This window comes from Brachyistius frenatus, unplaced genomic scaffold, assembly GCF_029030835.1.
Source record: "Brachyistius frenatus isolate BFR_SWC_R1_liver_20210118 unplaced genomic scaffold, ASM2903083v1 Contig_8, whole genome shotgun sequence".
Classification (NCBI taxonomy): domain Eukaryota; kingdom Metazoa; phylum Chordata; class Actinopteri; family Embiotocidae; genus Brachyistius; species Brachyistius frenatus.
Window position 1 is genome coordinate 3,762,805 of NW_027210607.1, and position 23,824 is coordinate 3,786,628.

Here is a 23,824-nt window from a genome sequence, read left to right on the forward strand (position 1 = left end):
GGGCCCCGTAGCACAACATTCAGTACCTATCATCCGCAAACTGAAAATGAAGATAAGAAAAGATATGCAGAGAGTCAGATGACCTTTTAGTTTCTAAACTTTAGAAGCAGATTAGAATCAATAATACTGTATTGTCCACTCTGGCCTTTATTAATGGAGTTGAATGTCCAGAGGCAACTATGGAGATTCAGTAGTCTCACTTCCACCATCTCTTGTTTATATTGTGATGCCTGTGGCTCCTGGAAATGAAACCACAGCATCACTAAGTAACATAATATCTTCTTGACAACTTATTAAATATTTACCTGTGGCTTTCACACAAACGGATGTCACCCAAGAATTTTGAAAGCGAGAGATGTTTATATCTAAAGTTTGGATTTGTTTAAGTTTGTCACATTCAAAGGTTACCTGTGATATCAAAAATGCCAAAAAATTAATTTAATGAATAAATCTAGGTCGATCATTCCATCTAAGGATAGTTTGATGATTCAGGAGAAATAGTGAACACTGTTATTAAATTGTAAGTCTGTAAATGCAAAACAACATCAATATGAAGACCCACAGCGTTTATAGAGCACAGGTTGGCATTTATTTGAAACATGAACACACGGTACCAAGAGAAATACAAAAAAGCACTTTTAAATCAAAGCACATTTGAACATCCAAAATAAAAGAGAAAAGAAATCAGGAAACAGTCAAGTCCTCTTGAATTTCCATCTGCTTTCCCATCAACATTTTAAACCTTGCACCTGATCAACCTACACAGCAAATCTTTACCCATCAATGGATCGCACATAGTCTAGTCTGCACTTTGGTGGTAGAGGAACGGGTGTGATTCGTCGAATGACACCACATGTCGAGACGTTGAGGTTTTCACCTCCAAAGACAGCTGTGTGTGTTCTATACATTCTGTTGTTTTATTGACCTCTGGTCCAATACATTGCTTATTAAAATACAGACGCTATAAAAAATATTTTTTCACTAGTTCAGCATTAATGACCCCTATATTTGTATATATTCATAAATAATTTAATACATAGATAAATAGATATTCTGTGTGTGGATTATAAACTTTCATAAAAGCATTTTTTTTCAGTAATACAGGAGAGACTACAGTATAAATGCTGAAATGCTTCGAGGGCTGCTGTCCGACCCTGATGTCCGGTAGACTGGGTGAAAGGCCGAGAGTTGACATGTGGATTGGGGCTGGTGTTGCGTGCCAATGTCCCCCTTCACTGTGCCAGTCTCTAGCTCCGCTGGCACTCGTTCTTGCTGCAGGTGGCCTGACGCTCAATCTGCCACGTGCCCTCCTCGTATGTGCAGTAGCAGATTGTACACTCATCAATCTTCACCTCTCGGCCGGCAGGTATCACCGCTGTGTCCGCGTAGCAATTTGGTCCTGTAGGTGATACGAGAAAAACGTAAACTAGTGCAAAACTGAAAACGGGACTTGTAATAGGCTTCAAAATGAAATTTCAAATTGACTTTATGTATATTTAATACCTTTTTTCTGTGTTGTCGGCACCATGTCAAACTATTGAGATAAGACTCTCACTCATAACAATACTATGCTTTGCGCCTGTGATTTAATATGCTGTGGGAAGTGTGCTCTGGTCAAACTAGATGAACAAAAATGTGATGTAGGGTCATTTCATGTTTTATCTGTGCACATAACAGAGAGCAGAATCCTTCCTATGTTGCTGCTGCAGTCACTTTAAAGAACAAAGTCATTGTGTTTCTAAGGTTGCAGTCATCTGTGATTTCTGCTCCCAGACCTACCAAGGCCACCGTTCCACCGTGTTAAGTCATAACAAACTAAGTTCCCTTACTGTGTGACTTGTTCAGTCTAGAATTACCATATATACGTAAGCTAGTTAGCCTAGAGCAGAGGTCTTCAACAGGGGTCCGCGACCCCTCGGGGGTCCGCAGAGGAACTGCAAGGGGTCCGTGAAATGTTTGGTTGATTAGACAGTTTTTATTTAAGGAGCTCTCAAGCTGGGCACCGGTTCATTCACAGCGCGAGACTAGCCTGGACCTGTCCCTACAAGCCTCCTGCACTCCTCTATTTTAATATAAAACTCAATTTTATACAATATATATAGTAGGGGGTCCCTGCTCCATCTCTCTATCAGTTTGGGGGTCCTTGGCCTGAAAAACGTTGAAGACCCCTGGCCTAAAGACTTACCCATTAGGCCATATGCTAGTTAGCTGCATCCACCACTATGAGTGCCTTCGTTCGTCCTGCGTATTTTAAGGGTGCCAGATGTGCATGCTTAACAACTGTGGTCATTTGTCCTTGACGATTTAACATAACATAAAGTTCCATTCAGGACAGAGTTGTAGCCTTGGTTGGCTGCTGCTCCTTTTACAGTTTTTTTTTCCAAAAAGCTGATCTATGTTACTAGTGCTATTCTCTACTACTCTTGTTAGGTTAGGTTAGGTAGTTACTTTATTAATCCCCGAGGGGAATTTTTTTTTTTTTTCTAAATAATAAAAAAATAAAGTTAATAAAAGCTGAGTACTTCAAATGTATTTTATACAGCCCAGTGTCACACAGAAGTGTGTAAAACACACCTGTCACTCCATGAGGATACCGTGTCAGTGCTGCGTTTCGCCTCTCCTTGGTGTGAAAAGTATACGCTTGTATGATCCTTGTATTACACGCATAAACATAATGTGTAATAAAGTCCACATATGGAGGAGTCTGGAAGTGGTTGAATTCAGCAAACACCGGACTTTCCCCTGGGAGACCATCGTTCGAGAAAGCAAACCTAAAGCACCGTACGTTGCACCCTGAGGCGAGACAAAGCATGACACTGACACAGTATAGTTCTGTGAACTATTACACGCTGTATATCGGGTTGTATGGCACAAGGTTCTGGTAATGTTACACACAATGGTCAACACTATAAAGTGCTCAAATTATATCAGTGCATACATATTCATTGGCTATATGAGCATACACAGGATTAGATATAAGAGAACATGAGCAGAATTACCCAGAAAAGCCTCTATGCAAAACTACTGCATTGTGGAACGCAGGCCAATGGGACAGATGCTAGTTTAAAAGTAGGACAGGACTTCAGTTATTGTTTTACTGCAACTTTTAGATGCCATATCTGTTGCATTGACCAAATTTCCATATGGAGTTCAGCACAGTTAGTTGTCTTATCTTGTTCCTTTAAGATAGTTCCATGGCATCCAAGTGAACTTGAATATAGTCAGTCAAAGAAGAGAATGAACACAAGAAACTGAATGTGCTGCCCTTCATTTCATTTCTCAGTGGAAAATGGGCTCACACATCTGGGCTTCCACTGATTTGTTTCTCAAAATAGTGTTCTGGTTTTGGGAATATAAGTAGCACAGAAAAAATAATGGATACACAGGCATCAACATTTTGTACACGCTTGCTGGTGTCATCGGCCATTTCTGTTGTGAATTACTTTGCAATGAACCAATGCTGATCACATTTAACGTTAAGAATTTGAGGTTTCACTCTGGTTCCCCTTGTAAAGGTGGAATTTCTTATTGTTTCTTACACCTGCCTCCCAATCTGCCGTGAATCATCAATTGGCTTTGTATCTGTGTAAAATAGATTTTCCATTGGCCATCAGCATGCTCTACAGACCACTGAGTGACCACTCCGTTATGCAGAGGAGCATTTTCATGCTGAAAGTCCACGCTGCCATCAGGAAAGAGATGCTTCCTGGGATTACAGTGATTACATTGAATTTTCAAGGACCCAAATCACACAATTATCTCTTCCACTGACCTATTTTGGGATTCAAAACATTTAACACATGCTTATTTCTGATTCAGACTGGTGTGCACATGCAAGGTTTTGAATTTTTGTATCATACTCCTTAGACCAGCTGCACGACAAGTAAAGCATTGCTGAAGGCAACTTCTCTCCTTACGTAATTTCAAGGTTGGAGTGCACAGTGTGTGAATCGTGCATAAAAACATATTAAGCACTGTTTTGCGGTGCTTTAATATAGTTTTGAAGTGCACCCTAAGGGACTGTTTATTTTACTATTTAGCAGGAAATTGGCTCCTACAAATGGAAATTTTAATGTTAGGTAGTAGTTGTTTAGAACTGAGCCTTGTAAGTGGCGAAGAGATGGGCAAAGAAAAAAAAAAGAAATAAAGCTTATTTTGGTGCGTCTTCTATCTGCTAACATTGTGTGTACAAAGAAATTGAGTTGCCAAGACTACAATACCAAAAGCTTTACACCGTCAGCATTAACGTCTTTGGTCCTGAGTTTTTGTCTGGTGAATGTGCCTCTGTCCTCGGCCAGTGGCTGGAATAAAAGTGCTCATAAATCATCCATTATCTCTCAACCCGCACGGCAAACTATAAACACTGCGGGAATTGCTTCCACAACATCAGGTACAGCATAACAATGGCCATTTTCCTTAGACTAACAAGGTCTTGAGCCACTCTGTTGTATAATTAAGATGCTGATAAATGGGGAGGCTTTCAGCTGCAGCCGCCGCATTTCATTGGACGGCAGCGCCCAGAAGGAGCGTGCTGGCACATCAATCAATGTGAACAGTTTGCCGAGGCCTGTCAAAATGTCAGCCCGAACACATTTATAAGTCTTCAGATGAACACGCACACACCCTATCTGAATAACAACTCATCCTGTGGCCCAGGCTACTGTCGCTACTGATTCATCATCATTAGCAGCATTTAAAACACAGAATCTCAAATAAAAGACGCGCACGTCAAAGATATGCTAGACGCGAAAAATGCTCATTATATATTCACAACATGAATCAAAAGCACTTCCTTCTGGAGCTGGGATGAAACCACAGCCTGTCACTCAGTAGCATGACACTCATTTGTGTTAATTAATACATGCATTCGGCGCCATTGTGCTTACTCACTGCTGTCACCCGATTATTCTGCCATTCATATTATACCCAGCTTTTTGTCATTGCCTCATTAATATAATATATCCCCGTCTCTCCATCACTCTGTCTTCCTGCCTCTCTGTGGCAGAAAAATATTTTTATAGGCACGTCAGGCTTCACAAGAGCTTTTCAACGACACCCGAAGAGGCAGAGACAAATGGACTGTGCATGTGCATGAACAGTTGGACTCAAACTGTCACTACAGCATGTTAGAAGTTGGCATGGGTGGCGTGTGAAAGGGATAGCCATTAGCACCTGTGGCTTTTGGCTCTGTAGCAGCACCAGATAATAGACAGGGAAACGAGGACACATCCCTGTCATCACACCCCTTAATTCTGAAATGTTAAAAACCTGCAGAGCCGTATTATGGGGTAATGGGAAGGGAAGAATATCAGAAATCACTTTTCTTAATGCATTTCTTGAGTACACTTGCATTATAAATGCAGAATAAAAATGACCTTGCTTCTTAAAAACAGGAAGTGGGAGAAATTTGCGGGGAGAGACTATGATTTAACAACATTATGAATAAATTCTTTCTGAGATGCTGCGTGAGATAGGTTGCGACTTAAATATAAACCGCCTCCTATCAAAGCAGTAACATTTTATGGAAGTGCCACCTTATGTGAATGTTTGCTTGCATATGTTGTCTCTAGCTACTGCGCCCACTAATAATCTTTATGGTTGAACTACACAGCTGAGCACAAGTAGCGCGACTGTCATAACCAATGTCCCTCACGGGGACGGAGCCACCAACCCTCGGCAGCCATCACCGCAGTGTCCAGGTGACTGACTTCACTGGAACACCTTCGTTTAAGAGTATATTTAAAGCTCTGACATCAAACCTAAAATAACTTTTTGTGCTTTTTTTTTTAATAAAAAAAAAATCTATTCTTAACTTGCATTAATATTGACTTTTATTCGGGACGACAAATAAGAAAATAACACAGAACAAACAGACAAAACACATTCAGTGACCCAGCAGTGCTGTAATTGCTAAGACATAATGTGACTAACTATTATTTTCATTATTGTAACCTTTCTCTATTGTAATCACCATAACTCCAAAGTCTGGTAATGGAAAGGAACCTGGCCTTAAGATAAGAAAAGGTGGTGTTGTGAAAGGACTCAACAAAAAGGTGAAAAAAAAAACCTTATTGAATTTACCAGGTGATGCACAGTGCCCTACTTTCCCCTTCCAGTTTATGTACAAGATTAAATCAGTGCACACTTCAATTAATGTTCCTAATTACTTCATGACTTACAGGCATTATGTAGCATATAGCAACAGACACCACAAACTGAATTTATTACTAGACTTTATTATGTCTTTTATGCTGAAGAAACTCAATATTTTAAAAGGAAGCAATAATTGTACTGTAATTAACCTTTGGCAAAATGAACCCCCAAAACAGCAACTGTCCAATCACAGCTTAGTACAGTGTACCTATCAAGCTTTAGATTTCTGCCCATGTAAAAACTGTGAACAATGACCATCTTTATGTGTGACCAGTGCAGTGCAAAGTAACCAGAAGAAATGCTAACTGTAATAGTTATATACTGCCTTTCCACCTTGTGAAGCGCTTAGTTTTGAGTCATAGCCTGTCCCATGTATCCCTCTTTGTCTTCATTGAAATATTCTACAACTACATGTTTGATTAAAAATAAATGGGCTATTATTTCTACCCATCACTTATTTCATTTGATTGCTTTATTCTCAAAAGTTACCAAGGAAGAAGGCAGGGAAAGTTGATTTCTTCCTCAAACGACTTTGCTCCCTGTCATTTGCGATAATTGCCTGTGACTTCATAGCAACCTTTTAGCAAGAATCTCTTGTTAAAGACAAGAAAATGGACAAGATGTTGCCTACATTCACTTTTACAGTGTATGGCTCAAATATGAACTGTAAGCTTGTAACAGTAACACAGTCACTGATGACCTCCAATAGTAATCTGAGTTACTTTCAAATGTGAGGGGGATGTCAGTAGCTTTGTTATGCGGGGTTGCGAGCTACATTCGGAAGTTATCTGGAGCAGCCACAGCGTGGGAGCCATCGTGGGAAATTAGACTAATATCAGCAGTTCTGTCCTTTTCTCCACTCTGGAAACTGCAGTCAGATTTGTGTTAGATAGAGTTATATCAGGTATTCCTCATCCTCACATTCCTTTCTCTTGCAACAACAAAGAAACATCTTGGAACAAATGATATTTTCTGACATTCTGATTTAAAACTACAACACCGGGGCCAACTTTATGCTTTTTTTTTTTAGCATTATATCATTCATGTAACCATCGTGCATATTGAAGACACTTCCACATGCTTTTTATTTTAAATTGAATCAGCCGGAAAGACGATTTCAGTACTTATTCTGGCTCGTTCAATCTGATGAAATCTGCCGGCAACAGTTTTCATTTCACCCGACACAATCTGTGGACATCAGGTAAAAACATGGAGCCGGCTTTTGCCAACTTTGGTGTGACATTGAATATTAAATGAAACATTTCTGGGATTTTTAGGGAAATTCAATTCCTAGTAGCAGTGTGTGTGCACAGTTTGAGCTGCTTGACAGGTGTAGCTACAGTCATTAAGGGGTATGAGGTTTGGCGACAAGCAAGCAATAAAGGAGTTTCATTTGTGCGTTCATTGACTGAGATTAGCTCTGTTTGCTGCACTATTCCTTATCTGCACTGTCAGGGTGAGATGCGGGATGCTTTAAATGGACAAACCACATCCAAATAAACACTTTCCCTTTGACTAAAGTGTTTTTGATGTTTTCCATCAAAAAGAAAAAACCTGCCACATCTTAAAACGCCCTTTATGAATCATGCCTCTTAATTTAAATGAGTCTCTATCCCTCTTGGCAACCAGGCTACCATGTCTCGTGCTGCTCTATTTGAAGTGATTTTGGCTCCGGTTCAGACTGTTTATCACATCCCCCCCAGATTAGTGTTGACCCTAATGTCTGAGTCTTGAAGAGCACCACTTGTTTCCTCATGCGTTGCCAAGGCGATACTCTGCTAGAGCAAAGGACAAGAGGGAGGGAGCCGCGGCCGAGGTGCAGACAAGAGAGAGACTTCTCCTGCATTGATTTTCTTTTTTTCCCCAACCATTCTTCAAAAGCAGATGCAACGAGAAAAAACTTGGCCACAAGCACTTCCATGTCTTTACCCACATGTCGAAAAGAAGGAAAACAACACAACAAATATATCGGCAGCACGAAAGGAAAAAAACAATCCTCCGGTCGTGAATGTGTTTTTTCCTCTTTGACTTGTATTGACTGGGTGTTCTTTGCATGAATCGATATTGTTTAATTAAACTTCATGAGTGAAAGACAGTCGCAAACTTTAGAGGGTATGCGACCATTTAATTGCAATGTGTTCCACTGCTTTAAGATAATGAGAAAAAAAATGATGAGAACCTGCCTCCATTCACAGCTGTTCTTTGATATTCATGAACAACTGTCTGGGGTGGATGTTAGCGATACCTCTTACTTTCATCTTCCTCCCCTGGCTCTTCCCCAAGTGTCTCCTTGCATACAGGCTGAATAACACATCTGAGGCAGGGTGCTCTGCCATAAGCATTGATTCTGCATGCCTGAAAAGGCCACGATAATGCCTGTGCATAATTGATGAACTTATCAAACATTGAAATACTTCAATGTGATTTATATCAATAGTGAGGAAAAATGGGAAAGAGGAGTCCGGCTATTTGCTGGGAAATGAGAGTAAAATACAGAAGGGATGACTTGTTGAATGAATCTGAGCTTTTATCTTAATCTTTCCCCTCGTTTGTTACGTTTTATCTCCTTTTTGGTGCTTTTTTTTCTATTTTCCTGTTCACACTCTTTAACTCGATGACACAGTTTCCTCTCCTTTTTGGCAGTATTACACATCTGGATGAGTATTTAATTATATCCCATTAATGAGCTTAGCTTTGATGTGACACTTCGGATGCGGCGGAGATCCTGGGAGGTCTTAACATCTGCCTCCACTCCAAGCAACAGCTGTAGACAAGGCAAACAACAGAACAAGAGGAGGGAACTCTCCGACGACCTCCAATAACCTTATTTTACATCATCAGTATTTCATCACGGAGCTACTACTTCAGCGCTATCTCATATTGAGCGCTGCATGATCAACGGCAGTGAGATGGGACTTGACAATCAATGATCCTCAGCATTTAAATCGTGGTGTCTGCAATACCTGGCAAAGAAGCATCATGAATAAAAGACAAAGTGAAATCCGATGTGTAATTGTTTTGATATTGATAGGAGCTGAAGGAAGCTGAAGGAAGATCAGTGGTGCCATTTCGAATTGTGTCTCATTTACTTCTGTTTACATCCAATTAATATATTCTCCAATTATTTAATAAGGTATCCCCTGTGTAGTTAACTTCTTAACATGTTTATTATGTTTACTTTATGGTGTCAAGCCCTGTGTGAAATGAGCAGCGAATGCAAATGCAATCATGTGGCAATTAAGTCTTCAAAGACACATGGCTTTGATTATTCCCTGACAGAGACCTCCATTTTCTCCAATAGGTGAAAGGTGACTGGCGTCAAACTCTCATAAACATGTCTGGTGATTGCCAAAGGTGTACCTCCAATTTACACGGCGACAACCCCGCCTGCCGTAATCATGAAATCACAGCCAGAAATCCTCCCCGTCCAACACCGATACAAAGATACAAACTGTGCCTCATTAACAGTTTGAGCTCGAATATTCACAGCTATCATGAGAATGTGAAAACACCAGCAGGAGGCACAGAAATGAGTCAGTAGGTCTAAATGATAGGCAAGATTCTAAAAATACACTTAAATCTCACCTGCTGCAGCTTTAAAACCACTGTAGCCTGACTGCTCCACAAATGAGGCAAAAATGCTGCCAAAGGCTCTTTCTGCATCTTCATAAATACCACAGTGCTCCTGTAGATTACGCTAAAAGAGCGTGAGACGGAGCTGACAGAGGCTGCATGGCGATGTAGGAACATGCTTCTAATTTTAGCTGAATGTCATACAGGTCTGTGTGTAAAAAGGAAAAAATACAATCAGGTTAAAGGGGGCATTGTAGTCATGTCGTACTTCACTTTGATACATTTTGTGGACCCAGAAAAGACAGAATTGCACAGAATTGCAACAAAGCCTCCCAGATACCCATAATGCAACTCAATGGTGTTTTTTATTGAGTTGCAAAGGGGAAGGAGCTATTTTGAGGGCTCTTTTTTCCACCAAAAAAGAGCCAGTTAATTTGTATATGGGCAATGTTAAGTGACACACCAAAGCACATTACCTGTGTGTATAGCAGGAACACCATGTTAACAAATTAGAGCACCAGGGCTAATGCTTGAAATCATCAGTACAAGTCAAGAGAGAATATCTGCTTCTTTGCTATAAAATCAAAGCTATAACGTGTGCATTAAAACCTTTGAGGGAGAACTACAACTCCCAAAGTGCATTTCGGGGGCAACCATCTAGTCAACAAGCTTAAAATTCAGCAAAATGATTTGCTAATGGCGGATGAAAGCTAAACATTACGGTGTAGATAAAACTGATAACACAATCTGGAACTTACATTTATTTACTAATTAATTTAGAATTCAGAAATTATGCTCTACAACTGTATTTAGACACATCCTTCATGCCAAACTGACATGATTTGTCAAAAACAAAGATGAAACAATACTATAGCTAAATTACCCAGAAGGCTTTGGTATTTCTCTACGGAGGAATATTAACTATTGTTTTTTCAATACGTATCTTATCAAATAAATTTTGAGAAAAAGAAAATTACATGTTTTACATTATGGTACAAATCTTTAGTTTTCATGCAATTTAGAAGGGGAAAGTGTGACTTTTCTGTTTTCTGTAGCTACTAACAGATGTTCCCTACGCATCTCTCATACAAGCTTCACTAGAAGCTGCAATTTACTTTTGTTCCCTAAACGCTTCACATGATGAGCATCACAGATGCTAGCTAGCCAGTTGCACACAGAGAGGCCTCCAGTTCCTGCTCAGACAGGTGTGCGACCAAGATTAGTTGGAAAAGAGTGAAATAAGATGTATAATAACCTAAGAATTATTCAAGTCGAAACTGAATAATGTCCCTACCTAGGAGATGCTACAGATAGTAAATGCTGTGGCTCACTGTGAGATGAGATTCAGTTCTGCATAAAACTAGCAGAAGTTATACATTTTAATTAAAACATGTTTGTTTTGATTTAGCCTTGGTATCGAAACATGAAACCAAATGACGAGGCATTTTTCTGTACCCACTTCCAGCTCCAATTGAGGACATAATTAAAAGAACATTTTTGAGATGGACTTGACAGTGGAGGAAAAAAATACCTCCGGAACCAGCAGCTACTTCCCCATCGCATACTCTGTTAAAACATACCAGCCTGGTAAAGCCTGCTGATTTCAAACTGTTCCCAGTTTGTAGCGCAGAGTTTCTGTTGACATATGAAATCTCCCAGCTCAAACTGAGATTAGGGTCATCAATTTAGGAAACTACTCCAAAGCCAACAACAAACAAGCTGTTTTTACAGGCTCAGTAGTGCTCACCATGTTAATGAGTAAAGTCAGTGTTGTGGAATCCCAAAGGACTCCAGTAATCCAAGTATTTCTATAACATAAATTGTGGCAGTGTTAGCTGGGGTGAGGCAACTTTGTGTCTCTAACATAGTGAGCCCTGTTTATTGCATGGTAATGTGTGGTAATCTTATGGTAATAAGGACTGATGCCATCTTAAAAAGTGGAACTCCTCATCGGGTGAATGAGCCCATGGATTTAGTGGGATTTTTGAATACAGATGCACGCTCTCTCCTCAGTCTGCCACAAGTCTCTGCACAGACCGCACTGTATCTACATCTGTCTGCTCGACTGATGTGCCTATGAATACCACCCGGCAAACCCACGGGGCATTTCACAGGGGGAAATATGGAGCAGTGCCCAAACTCTGTATAAAGCACTCTGAGCATGATCAATATGTGCATATATAATTTTAAAAAAAGGGTGAACAGCAAAAAAGAAATGGGAACAAAGGACCAACATGTATTCCCCAAGATTACAGCAGGCAAATATTAATAGAGTGAGTGATGCTGCGTGACTACCAATTTTTTTGGTCTCGTTATCTCTGGAGGTTGTGAGACAGGCTTTTAATTTGAGTGCGACAATCTCTGATTGATTACAAGTCATGAGCATTCATTACAAGCAAAGGCTAATGTACATTATATCATGTTTTATGAGGTTAAAATGAATTATCCTAATGTGATATTCTGGATGTAATTAGAATGAACTAAGAAGAAAGTCATAGAGTAGATAGTCATAATGCTGAATAAGGGGTTTAGTTTATTTAATCCAGTTATATTTTTTTGTATGTCTCTTTTGAGGATAAAGCTTTTTCGCATTTCTTCTATTTCTTTTGTGTTCATCATTTAATGTGTAAAAGTTTCAGCAAACAGCATGAAAATGAAAATATCTTGCCTGCAGTTTTTCTCAGAATTGATATTATCAGTTCTGTCATCTCGTAAGTGGCTCATACAGACGAAGCATTTTTACGCCAAGCGGGGATATTTGTTCTTAGTTTTTTCTCTTCTTCATGCAGATTGTTTGCTCTTGTTTATGGCAGACAGCCTGCGCCACTTTAAGATTCCAAGTCAGAGATACATATCGCAAGTCATCATTCTTTTTGCTGAAGGAAGCAATGTTGCTGACATTGCCATGTTGCATTAGAGTCACAGCAAGAAAACAAGGGGACATAATCTAGGACGTGCTGTCTGGAATCATCCGAAACAACTTCAGATAATCGAGTGTGAGCTGCAGAACTCCTTATTCTCAGACAGGCCAACGCTCTTAAACCAATAGGATCATAATCTCAATGAAGCCCCCAACAGCACAAAATACTTCATAGCAGACAGTAGCGGCGGATAAGGAACATGCGCTGCAGCCTTCATTAAACGGACTGAGTCATTATTTGAAATTAAGACACATGAGGAACTGATTTAAACAAGAACCGGCCACGGATCATAACTCATTAACCCTATTTTTTGGCGTGACTTCATTTAAGCAGAACTGATCTGGTGTGGCAAGACACTGCACACACTGCAATGCAGCATGCTGTGCGTCAGCGAAATGAGGGTTGTGCTACCTTGGCCTCAGAGCTCCTGTCGAGGTGCCCTTGAGCAAAAATATCTGACAACTGGCCCGCTCTAGTGGAGCCACGCAGCAGCCCCCAGCTCCACAGGACACAGTCTGTGCTGGGAAAGAGGAGCGTTCACCGCAGCCTGGTTGAAAGATATCGTCTCCACTCACCGCTCTTGCAGATGGGACAGCACTGATCCGGCTCGTACTCCGGGTCCACACACTCCGTCTGCGGGCACGCTGCCACTGAGCACAACACCTCCCCGCTTGGCTCACACCGGCACTTCTCACATTGGGACACCTGAATAGCAGAGAAGAAACAGCAATTAACACCCTGACAAACAGTTCACGCACAGAAACATGTACACACGGACAACAAAGAGTCGTCGCCTTTTAATTACTTTCCTGCTATCTTTGACTCTGGCTCTTTGTTTGTCTCTGTGTCTGTTTTGCTTTATCTTTCTGCGGCTATCTGTCTCTCTAAAACACACACACACACACACACACACACACACACACACACACACACACACACACACACACACACACACACACACACACACACACACACACACACACACACACACACACACACGCACACAGAATACTCCTGCCTGTCTGGCTTGTTTAAGAGTGTGTGGTGCATTCACTGTCACAAAGCTACATCTATGGGGAAGTCCCATATTTATCTACTTCATTGCCAACGAACGCCTCATTTTAGAGAAGGCTGAGTCCAGAATTGAATCTCACTATCCAATCAGGGGTTTTGGAGAAATCGACAGTAATGGAAAACAAAAGAAAGATGCCTCCAATTTTCGACTTGAACCTAGTTAGAAATGACTTGGTTATCCAAGCGTTCCTGTACGCTTCAAAATAGAACATGTGGGACAACAGCCGGGAGTGTGATAGTAGTAAAGAGTTAGAGTTACATCCAGCGCCCACGTTCCCAGTCATAGGTTTCATTTAGCAAACACTTGTATAAAGTCGTACACCTTTAGTCTTAACAGGAGAGCAAAGGTTAATTCTCCTGGCGTTGCTGTAGATTGCAGAGGCTCACGCCTACGCATGGCTCTCCACTGTGAAAAATTGAGTGACATAGCACTTAGCACAATGCCCTAGAATGTAGCAATCAAGCATAAAATCCTGCCTGTTGCTAAGTTTCAATGTGCCCCCCACCCCACCAACACCAACACCACCACCCTACTCTCCCTCCACACGACACAAAGGCTGACATATGCTGCTCGTGGAAGTCAAGCTTTCTGTAGATTTCCCTCTGCAGAAGCTCAACAAAGAGCTCGAGGCAACACTGAGTTACAGGAAGAAATCCCATATTAACCTTAACCACCTGGTGAGATACTCGCCAACATAAGGGGGAGCTTTAGGCGCTTGTAAATGTATCGCCTAATAAGAAAAATAACACCAAGACTGTGGCGCAATCGTCGGTGAAAACTTTCAAAGAAGTGTCAGAAGATAAAACATGAAAGATCTCTCCGTCTTCTCTTCCAAACACCCACATGCAGCTGCAGAGCACCTGCAGAGTTGTAACATTACTATAACTGTAACTCCATCATGTGTATCAACAAACTGAATATGGAAACACTCTGCTGAAGCTGCATTGCTAAATTGAGCCTCCGGTAATTTTCCCGTGTTGTGTGAGGAGAAAAAGACAAGTGCTGACCTTTGCCATTATAAATCTGCCTGCCTGCTCGCTTGCATGCTGCAAGGCAAAGTAACTAGTTTCTGTGTAGTGCCTGTGATAAACTCCATTGAGTGTTCTGTCAGCACTTCTTTCAAGTTTGAGCATGTCAAAAATGAGTGAATACAGTTAATGGGCTCACCTTAAACTCTTCCAGCGAGACATAGATCTTTCCCCGGAACTCGCAGTAGTTCTTTTTCTCCTTGCACTGCGGGCAGCATTGGCTAGTGTCCACTTTAATGCAGCGAGGGTGAACCTTGGGACATTCTGGCTTGCTGCACAGAGGGCCCTCGTCTGTGCAGAGGCAAGGGCACGTCGAGGGGCCCGGGGTGAACTGTTCACCGATGGCAAACACAAAGCCGCTCTCATCCATGCAGCCTTTCCCCCTGTAGTCCGGGTACGCGTACTCGTCGATGGCGTCCAGGGAAAGGGTGACGTCACTGGTGGGGCCCTCGTCTATTTGGTTCAGGCTGTCCTGCTCACTCCACAGCTCCTGGGACTTTCCACCTTTAGAGCCTCGTGTCTGAGAGTTGAGGTTTGGCCTGGTGCGGTTCACGGCAGTCCTGTTGGGGCCCAAAGCATTGATTTCCCCCGGCTGCTGCTGCTGCTGGGAGGCGTATCCCAGCAGCTCCTCTGGGGTCTGCTTGTCCTGTTGTTTGTCGTCCCTGGTTTGGGTCAACACCCTTTCCAGACGCTGTCGGCTCCCTGGTAAGGTCGCTATAGGATTGCACTGAGTGCTGCTCATCAGGAACCCAAGAACAAAGAGGGCTTCTGCTGTCATGGCAACGGCGTGCAGCATCTCTCCCCACCACCAGTGAGGTGGGAAAACACCTTGGCTCACATAACACACTTCACATCTCAGGTGTGAGCCAGTCCATCTGCAAAGAGAAAATTAAACTGGGGTTATGTGCTCGGTATTTTGTCGCTTTTTTGTCCCAGGTGCGGGGTTTGTCTCATTTAGCCTCTAGAACAGAGCAGGAAATTCAGGTGACTTCAGAGCACTGCTTCATCATGTCAGGCAAACATCTCGCTGAGTGTGAGGCAGGCCTGCAGTATCAGTGAAGTGGATCATCAGGACAGGGAGTATTCACAGTTGGGAGATCGATACCGCTTCATACTGTAACACTTCCCTGCATCAATCGGTCCCAGCAGTGATGGGGTAAAAGGAAAATAACCTGCATGTAACAGTCCTAAGCTCCTGCTCTTCCAACAGAGCAAAGAATCGGGATCAATGTCTGCTTTTTTTTTTCTTTTTTTTTTAAATGAATCACAATCAACTGTACAAAAGGAGAAATTGATTTGAAAATAGAAAATAATGCCAGTCTGGAAAGATGAATTTACTGAGAGAAGTAGCCATATCAGTTTCAAAACAAAGACAAATCTGCTCCAGCTTTTGCAAAGAGGTGTATGTGCATTAAAACTTTCTCTGAAAGAAATCAACTAAATATCTCAGTTATTTTGTTTTAATTGGAAGTTAAAGCACGTCTGTATCTACAGTTTTCAGACAGCTGAAGTCAAGTAAAAGCCCAGGATTGACTGCTGGCGTTGCAGAGGTTGCACATTTTTGAAAAGCTGTAGTAAATGTTTTTGTTTTTGCCTCCTGCTTAACTTAATTTACTGCGGCGTCTTGAAATTCAGATGCCTGCTATGATGCTTTGCTGCTCTCGGTGGCCTACTTCCATTCATTTCCGCTCGCACCGAATGCTCGGCGTCACCGCTGAGCTCTGTTTAGCGGACTGCAGGCGTGTTGACACTCACGGCTTATTTTGAAAAGAGGTGACATTACTCCGCATCGATTGACTCGACAATTTACTGTAAAGTCATGCCTGCGCTTGTTTAAGAGTTGCTCACCATATTGATTCATTTGTCAACATCCAGTGAACACAGCTAATTTCCAACAGAGTGATTAGGATCCCTGAACGGCAAGTGAAGAGCAGCTAAGCATTAAGTAAACAGCAGGCGAATACGATTAATCATGTGGTAATATTCATAATCGTGGGTCAGCAATCCTCATTAATTCTATTTGACTTTAAGGGTACCAAAGTCTATCCATATGTTCCAAGTTATGCATTTTGATATTCATGGATTCTGTTCCACTCTGAGGGAAAAAGGCTGAAATTGACTGCTGGCACACTAGTGGTATTTGAGTTGTGTTTTAGCTGAATTGCTATGTTTGAGGCAGAATCATTGGAGCTGCTGTGGAACTGAGAGGAAGCAGAACGAGGTGCATACCGATAACGCCGCTGCAGCTGAGTGAGACAGAGTGAGAGAGAGGGAGATGAGCCCAAGCCTCATTAGTAAAAGGACCTCATTTGGCTTTTCTCAGTCTCACCTCTCTGCCGTAACAGCTGTTACTAGCTGTCACACTAATACTGCTGCTGCTCTCGGCCAGGACGGAGCTCTGGGTGGCCTCCGGGCTGCTTGGCAACCTGGAGCCAACTAGCCACACCATCACAAGGCTGCCAATATGTCTATATTTGTCTCACTGTCAACAAATCTCGTGAAAAACCAACAACTAATTATTTTGAGTCGACTCCAAATGTAACAGGGTTTGTACAGTGTGTGAGTCACTGCTGGTGTCTGTGCGTCTTTGCCTGTTTATGTCAATGTAGGTTGTTTAGCTCTTCACCAGTGTAGCAAATTCATGTTAAAATATCCCCTTAGTGAACATGTTAGTGTGACTTGGTACATGTCACCACATATAACAAGTAGGTGTTGTGCATTTTACAACATAAAAAAGTGCACCTGCAAAAACAACTAAATTATTTAGCCCTTGTGCTAAGTAAGATAACTTGTTGATCTTTATTTATGTGTTGGGTCAGAGAGGACCGCAGCCAGTCAGCTGTTGTACTGACCCATATATCTATTCTGTTCCTATCCAGACAAGCACAGATATACACTAAAGCCTCTCTTCCATTAGTCAATCGCCACACAACAAAGTCAAGGTGTTGCCAACCAGCTAACGGCTATACGCTGGTGATGTGACTCACTGTAGAATCAAATGTGTGCTATTTAATGGCTGAAAACAGTCCACAACTAATTCTCTATTTAAGTCCGTTTGTGTAACTTTTGGTTCAAACTTCTGTGCCCTGCTGCCTGGTGGAAATACATAGAATTCGTAAAATAGAAACCACTGCATTCGTGACCAGTTTTTAAAGATGAACGCCTTTAGAAGAAATCAGTGGCTTCGCTTCTGATGGTTACAAATAGGGTAGCAAAATGGAAAAGTACTTAAAGACAGATGCATGCATTGTTGGTTTTGGTGTTTTCATTGGATTTGTTGACAACAGGAAAATTATAGAGCTGTACCCTTTAAAAGTCCCATATTTCACACTTGTGTTTTATGTTTTATTTTCAGTCTTGATATCCATAAGAAGATATTTTTGTGGTTTTAAGTACAAAAACCATGTCAATATAGTTTTACAACTTTTTCGTTCAGCTTCTCTCTGGAGCTCTACCAAGAACAGGCTGTGTGCCATGCCTAAGGTGGACATATGACATGAACGAGAGTTTGTGACATCACAAACTTACAGAAGTCTAAACGTCACAGTTATTATATACCGGCTGTCTGCATTTCACAGTTTCGTTTTGACACGTTCACAGTTTTTATACAGCACCTAAAGACTCGCTTTCATAATCAAAAAGAAGGAGAAGTCTGAATTGACACACTAAGGGACCTTTAAGATTTACGTTTATTACCACCACATCAACATCTTGACAACCCCTGCAAATTAATTTGTCTGCTACATTCCTTACATCCTAATGCCATCTCTATAATACAGATCACATCTTTCCTAAATGTCTGTCTAATTAATTCTCCACCACGCGGCATAATGCGTGCCAAATGTCATGGAATTTGTCAGACTGGAGTGAAACCCACAGACTGCGTGTCCTTTTTACTGTAGAGCCTACTGTGAAACATTTTCCAGATGCTTTTGTGGAGAGGTTTGCTTACCACTTTTTGGGTTCAAGCGATGGCAAACTTTCTTATATTTATCGTATTGCATATAAGCCACTTGGTGAAAGGTCATGGATTTATCTTTGCCCTACAGCTCGCCAAAGAATTCCGTTTCTTTGCTTCACTGCCCTATCTTCAATGCTTGCAAAGACTTTCTGACAGGAAGAAAAAAAACACTATGAAGTGTCATAAAAATACAATACATTGTCTCTGGAATAGTGGAGAAGCTTGTGTAATGTTAAATTTGAGCAAAAGTATTAATTTGAGCACAATGAACACAATGTGTGGCAAACTGCAACCATTTTCTGCGGTCTTTTACGATGTAGTAACTCTGTTTTTATAGTAAAAGTGGAGCTGCAGTCAGTCAGGCGTGACCTGAAAGAACCCATGCACAGTAAAGCCTTATATACTAACCACTGGCTGCAGCCATCAATCAACACTAAACTAGAGTTTATATAAGCCAACATCACTGAGTTCATTCACACTTGACACATTTCAACACCCACTTCAGTGCAAGAAAAAAAATAAAAAATCAGCTCTGTAACAGGAAAAACAACTCTCCAATTAACACTTGTCAGCTCACAATAATTATCTTTGGAAAACAAACATTATAATACTGGAAAATTAGTTGTGTATTTTTGTCTCGAAGAACAGCCACATTTTTATAACCACACGGAGTTAAATGGACTTGTGGTTTTCAACTTCAGCTTGGCAGCTAACTGTATTCTGCATAGTTCCAAATACTCAAGAGGTCTATGCAATTATCAAGTGACACAACGTGATAAAATGGCATTGAAGTCAGGCCAAAAAGGCTCAGTAAAAAACAAATAAGGACAATTCAAAGTATCAGTTAGTTTCTTTTAAATAAAAAAAAAAATACAGCAGCATGCGTTTTGTACTGCACTGCATTATAATAACTACAATCATATCCAGACCTCCGCTTGGCTTTGCTGTTGTGCTAAATTGAAATCCAATGGTGTTTCATAAATAGATTTTTGATTAATTAATAATGCTGCTCGCAGAAGCTGGGAGAATTGTAAACCAACTGTACACCCCTGGAGTACAATATGTCTTAAACATACAAATTACTAGAACATCCCTGATCATGTTTTTAAAGTTTCATGATTGAGCTGTACAAGACTTCAAATTAACATTTCATTTTGTAATTCCTCCACCACTGAGGCTGCCAGCTTGCAGCCAGCCGGCACTCAGACCGGGGATGTGAAGGTTTTCAGTTCGAACCTGAGACCTGACGAACTGCAGGAGGATCTCTGCTGGAAACTCAACAGCAGAGGAAGCAGATTTCCATGAAATACAACATCACATCACATCAAAACACGTAGAACCAAACAACAACCACTCTGTGAGCAATAATAAAGTAGTGGCAGAGTTACAGATGGGCTTTTATCTGTAAAGTATGTGTGCGATATAGTAACTTATATTTGAGGTCTTTAGGTCTCCAAAAGCTGGAAAAACATAATTCAAACTTTAATAATTAGAAGCCTGATCTTGAACTGATGACAAGTTTCAGACTCCTGCTAAAGTAAACAATGTGTTGCTTCTGGTTCAGGTTGCAGAATCTCATAATTGTAAAACATGCATTAATATTAATATGCCTTTTGGCAAAGAAAATGTAATTATATCTGTTTGGATTGCCCACGTAAACATTCAGTTATCATTTAATATGTTCTTATTTGGTTTATCAGCAATGCTTTATGGTCATTTATGTGTTTTGTCACCTTCATTAAAATGTTCACACTAAGTTTATAGCAAATTGAAGTGTTTTCACCTCAATATATTTCCATAAATTGTTTTTTAATAAGGTCATAAAAATATTTAAAAGGAGCAAAAATAACAATTATTTATATTGTACAACCACACAATGAGGAAGCAAAGACAATTTGGAGAAAACAACCTGTTTTAATATGAAGACTATCCGATTATTGCTAGGCGGGGCTGTCCTGATGTACTGCACTCTCCCTCGTTACAACTAAATAAACACTATGTAAACCCTGCATGTATTTTTACCCTGCCATCAAAAGCAGCATTTTTTATTTCCAATGGAGATTCATATTTCTGGGGATAAACGAGGTCAAATTTACAAATGATGAATGCTAGTCCAAAAATCCAATTCCAGTGAATTCAATAGAGGAAAACATATCAGCTTCCAAAGGCAGCCAAACCCTCATCAGAAGATCACCTGTGTTTTACGACACATCAAAAACGGTTCCTCCTCAAACATCACCTGCTCTGGCTTTAGGAAGCTCTGCACACCGTGAACTTCAATTATCATAGATGTTACCTTCAAATTGTGACCATGCAGCTGCAGGAAATTATAATTATCTCAGAATAATAAAAAATGAATTTTGTTCTGCTGGTCCACTATTAACATTGCAAATTTAAATGCTGCCAGCCCCCCCGCTATTACTTCTGAGGACAGGTGTTTTTCTCACTTTCCACTGACATTTAAATGCTGCTGTGGCTTCCTGCTTTATGGAGTGAATGAACTGAACACTATAACCTCGGTGTCTGGCAGCAGGACGGCGTTCAATGGTTATCGTCTCTGTAGATATAAATCCCCTTGTCAAAGGCCGAAGTTCTGTTTACATCTCAGGCTACTGAACACAAGCCGTTTGACCACTGAGGTGCAGCAACAACGATTAATCAGGCAGAGATTCAACCTGGCTCCTAGTTCACGCTCCAATGATGCTCACTATCGCATTGATTTATGACTCATAAATTATTGTCGTTTTCATTACACAGCAGAGTGAATACGGCCAATAAGTCCAGACACAACCTGAGATCTGAGTTCAATTTTAGCTCTACCTTGACTAATGAGACACTACTATTCAAATAAATTGAATTGGCAAGGCTTCAATAACACAAACCTGGTGCTTCATTTGACTAAAGGCTGACCTCCCTCTTGCTTTTTTCTTTGCTGTCACTCAGGAAGGTTTTCTCCACGAGTTTGATAGCTGTTTCACTCACACCACACAATAAGGCTATAAATAGGGCCAAATGTACAGAGGCAGCGCTCTCATCTCCAGGAATTTTCCACACCCAGGCTAAGATCTTTCTGCCTGTTTGTTAATTTCAAATTATTGTTCAGTCTTAATTAATAGGAGTGGCATTTAAAACAATAAACATTGCAATTTGACTGAGAAATTTTTTTTCACAGCAAATGATAAGAGACCAAGACCAAGAGAAAGTGATGCAGCAGCATGTTTTACAGCCTCCTCCTTGTTTGGATTTCTGTATTGCAAGCATGTCTGACAATCAGCCTGCAAAAACATCACATTCACATTGTCTTGGAGAATAAAACTCCTTCGACTGTCCCTCTGTAAAATCAAAGTGGATGTCATTGAGAGGAAAACCATCTGCTCGGGGCCAGAATTAACTCAGACATACACACAGGCCTTCGCCACTGTGTGCACTTCATTTATTGCACATTACACATTCTCCTACTTACACTGTTCCAACGACCCAACATGCCATCGATGCCACATGGGGAACGCAACAATTTTCTTTGAGGTCTACTTCAATTTATGACAAAGCGGATCACGGGAGATGAGACGTGAAATGTTTAGACAGTGGTGGCTAGTGGGCTTGGATCTGACAGGGCTGAGGAAGTATTGAATTAATAATGCCACGTTTTATAACTCATTTTTATACAGATAAACAGTGTGAAAAGATGAAATCCAATTAGAGCAATAAAGGCCACTAAGGCAGGATCCAAGTGTATTAAGCCATCTGCCAGTGAGTAAAGATTGCTGCAGGGCTGTCTAATTGAATTTTATCCTCTGACTTTAAATCTTACGAGTGACCCAAATCAGAAGAAAGTTTGCCTGAACATGCAATGCAAAACCAATGGCCCTTGCAAAACTGTCATATAATCTTAAGATTATGTGCAGCGGAATAAGGTGAGTATTTTCTTCGTGCACAAAGCCTGCCAGGAAAAATCTGAGGCGAAAATGTAAAAAGCAAGAAGAGGAGAAATCAGCATTTTATTTTCAGGATCACTCAAAAAAGAACAAGGAGAGATGATGAGGTGACAGAGATGGGCAAGTCTTCATCTGTAGCGATGACACCCAGAGCGGGAGTGACATTTTAATAAAAATGTGCACAAATTCCCCTTCAGTGACCATAACTGTAATAACAGCATTCATGGGGAAAAAAAAAAAAGCAGCTGCAATTTTACAAGAAGACATAGATTCGAGCGACCGTATCATCATTCAACCTCCTACTTTGCTGGACATTGAATTTATTCGATTTCAGCAGCAGCCTGCTCTGCTGTGTTGACTGGATGTTGCATCCTGAAGTGTGTAAGCAGGCAGAGTCTTTGTGCAGCCTCTGATGCTTCTTAGAAAAATCCTCAGTCCTATTTCAATTTAAAAAAAAAAAATTAAAAAAAAAATTAAAAACATTTGGTGATAGATGCAGTTTAATGTTGAGGCAGGCACGGTGGCTTTACTGTAACACTGAGTTAGTGAAATCATTATTGCACGCACACAAACAGCAGTCAGAACAGAAAGCACCGGACAGTCCTTCCTCACTGAACTAAGTTATTGTGAAACCTGAGCATTGAAGAAATGACATGCATATTTAAAAGGGCCGCATCCCCTCGCAGCAACATTGAAATAATTCACCTGTGATCCTCGGAGTCTGTGCGTATCCGTCAGTGCGCCGGTTGAAGCACAGCCTTCGGACTGTTGGACAGCGGAGCGAAGACAGCAACAAATGATGTGCGGTGAAGAGATGGAAACTGACGCTCGTTAAGCCAGTCAAATGCACAGTTTCCCCGGAGGATGCCCGCAGGTCATCGGCGTGTCGCGCTCAACTTTGAACGCCGCGCTGAGTGAAAGCGCTCCGTCTCCGGCGATGCTCCGTTGTTGTAAAAGAGCCACCGATGTCGCTGCTCCACACTGGCACTTTATCTCTCACGGTGACAAAATAAATAAATAATTTAATGAGCGCGAGAGGGAAGAGGCAGAGGCGCTCCGACGTCATGTGCAGCCGAGCGGCCACTAGATGGAGCAGTGAAATATGACAACAGGCAGTCAATTAGTGAGTCCAATGGATGTTTCACAGGTCGGCTCACAAGGTTCACACTGCAGCGATT

The 23,824-nt window shown here is 41.1% G+C and overlaps 1 protein-coding gene across 1 annotated transcript; it reads right to left on the reverse strand.

The window, feature by feature from the left end:
• Nucleotides 1-562: 562 nt before the first annotated feature.
• On the reverse strand, nt 563-23,635 carry vwc2 (von Willebrand factor C domain containing 2). Its single transcript, XM_069689932.1, has 4 exons — nt 23,352-23,635; nt 14,890-15,625; nt 13,223-13,352; nt 563-1,399 (listed from the first exon to the last, which is right to left on the reverse strand). The coding sequence occupies exons 2-4, from the start codon at nt 15,544-15,546 to the stop codon at nt 1,248-1,250; spliced, it is 939 nt and encodes a 312-aa protein (XP_069546033.1). The 5' UTR covers nt 15,547-15,625; nt 23,352-23,635; the 3' UTR covers nt 563-1,247.
• Between the last annotated feature and the right edge of the window lie 189 nt (nt 23,636-23,824).

Excerpts from the sequence above, each read along its gene's own strand:
- vwc2 (XM_069689932.1), bottom strand. The coding sequence starts at position 15,546 with ATGCTGCACGCCGTTGCCATGACAGCAGAAGCCCTCTTTGTTCTTGGG. Across the intron at positions 13,353-14,889 it reads TCTCGCTGGAAGAGTTTAAG|GTGTCCCAATGTGAGAAGTG; the intron begins GTGAGCCCATTA and ends TCTGCTATTCAG. Across the intron at positions 1,400-13,222 it reads CTGTCCCATCTGCAAGAGCG|GACCAAATTGCTACGCGGAC; the intron begins GTGAGTGGAGAC and ends TATCACCTACAG.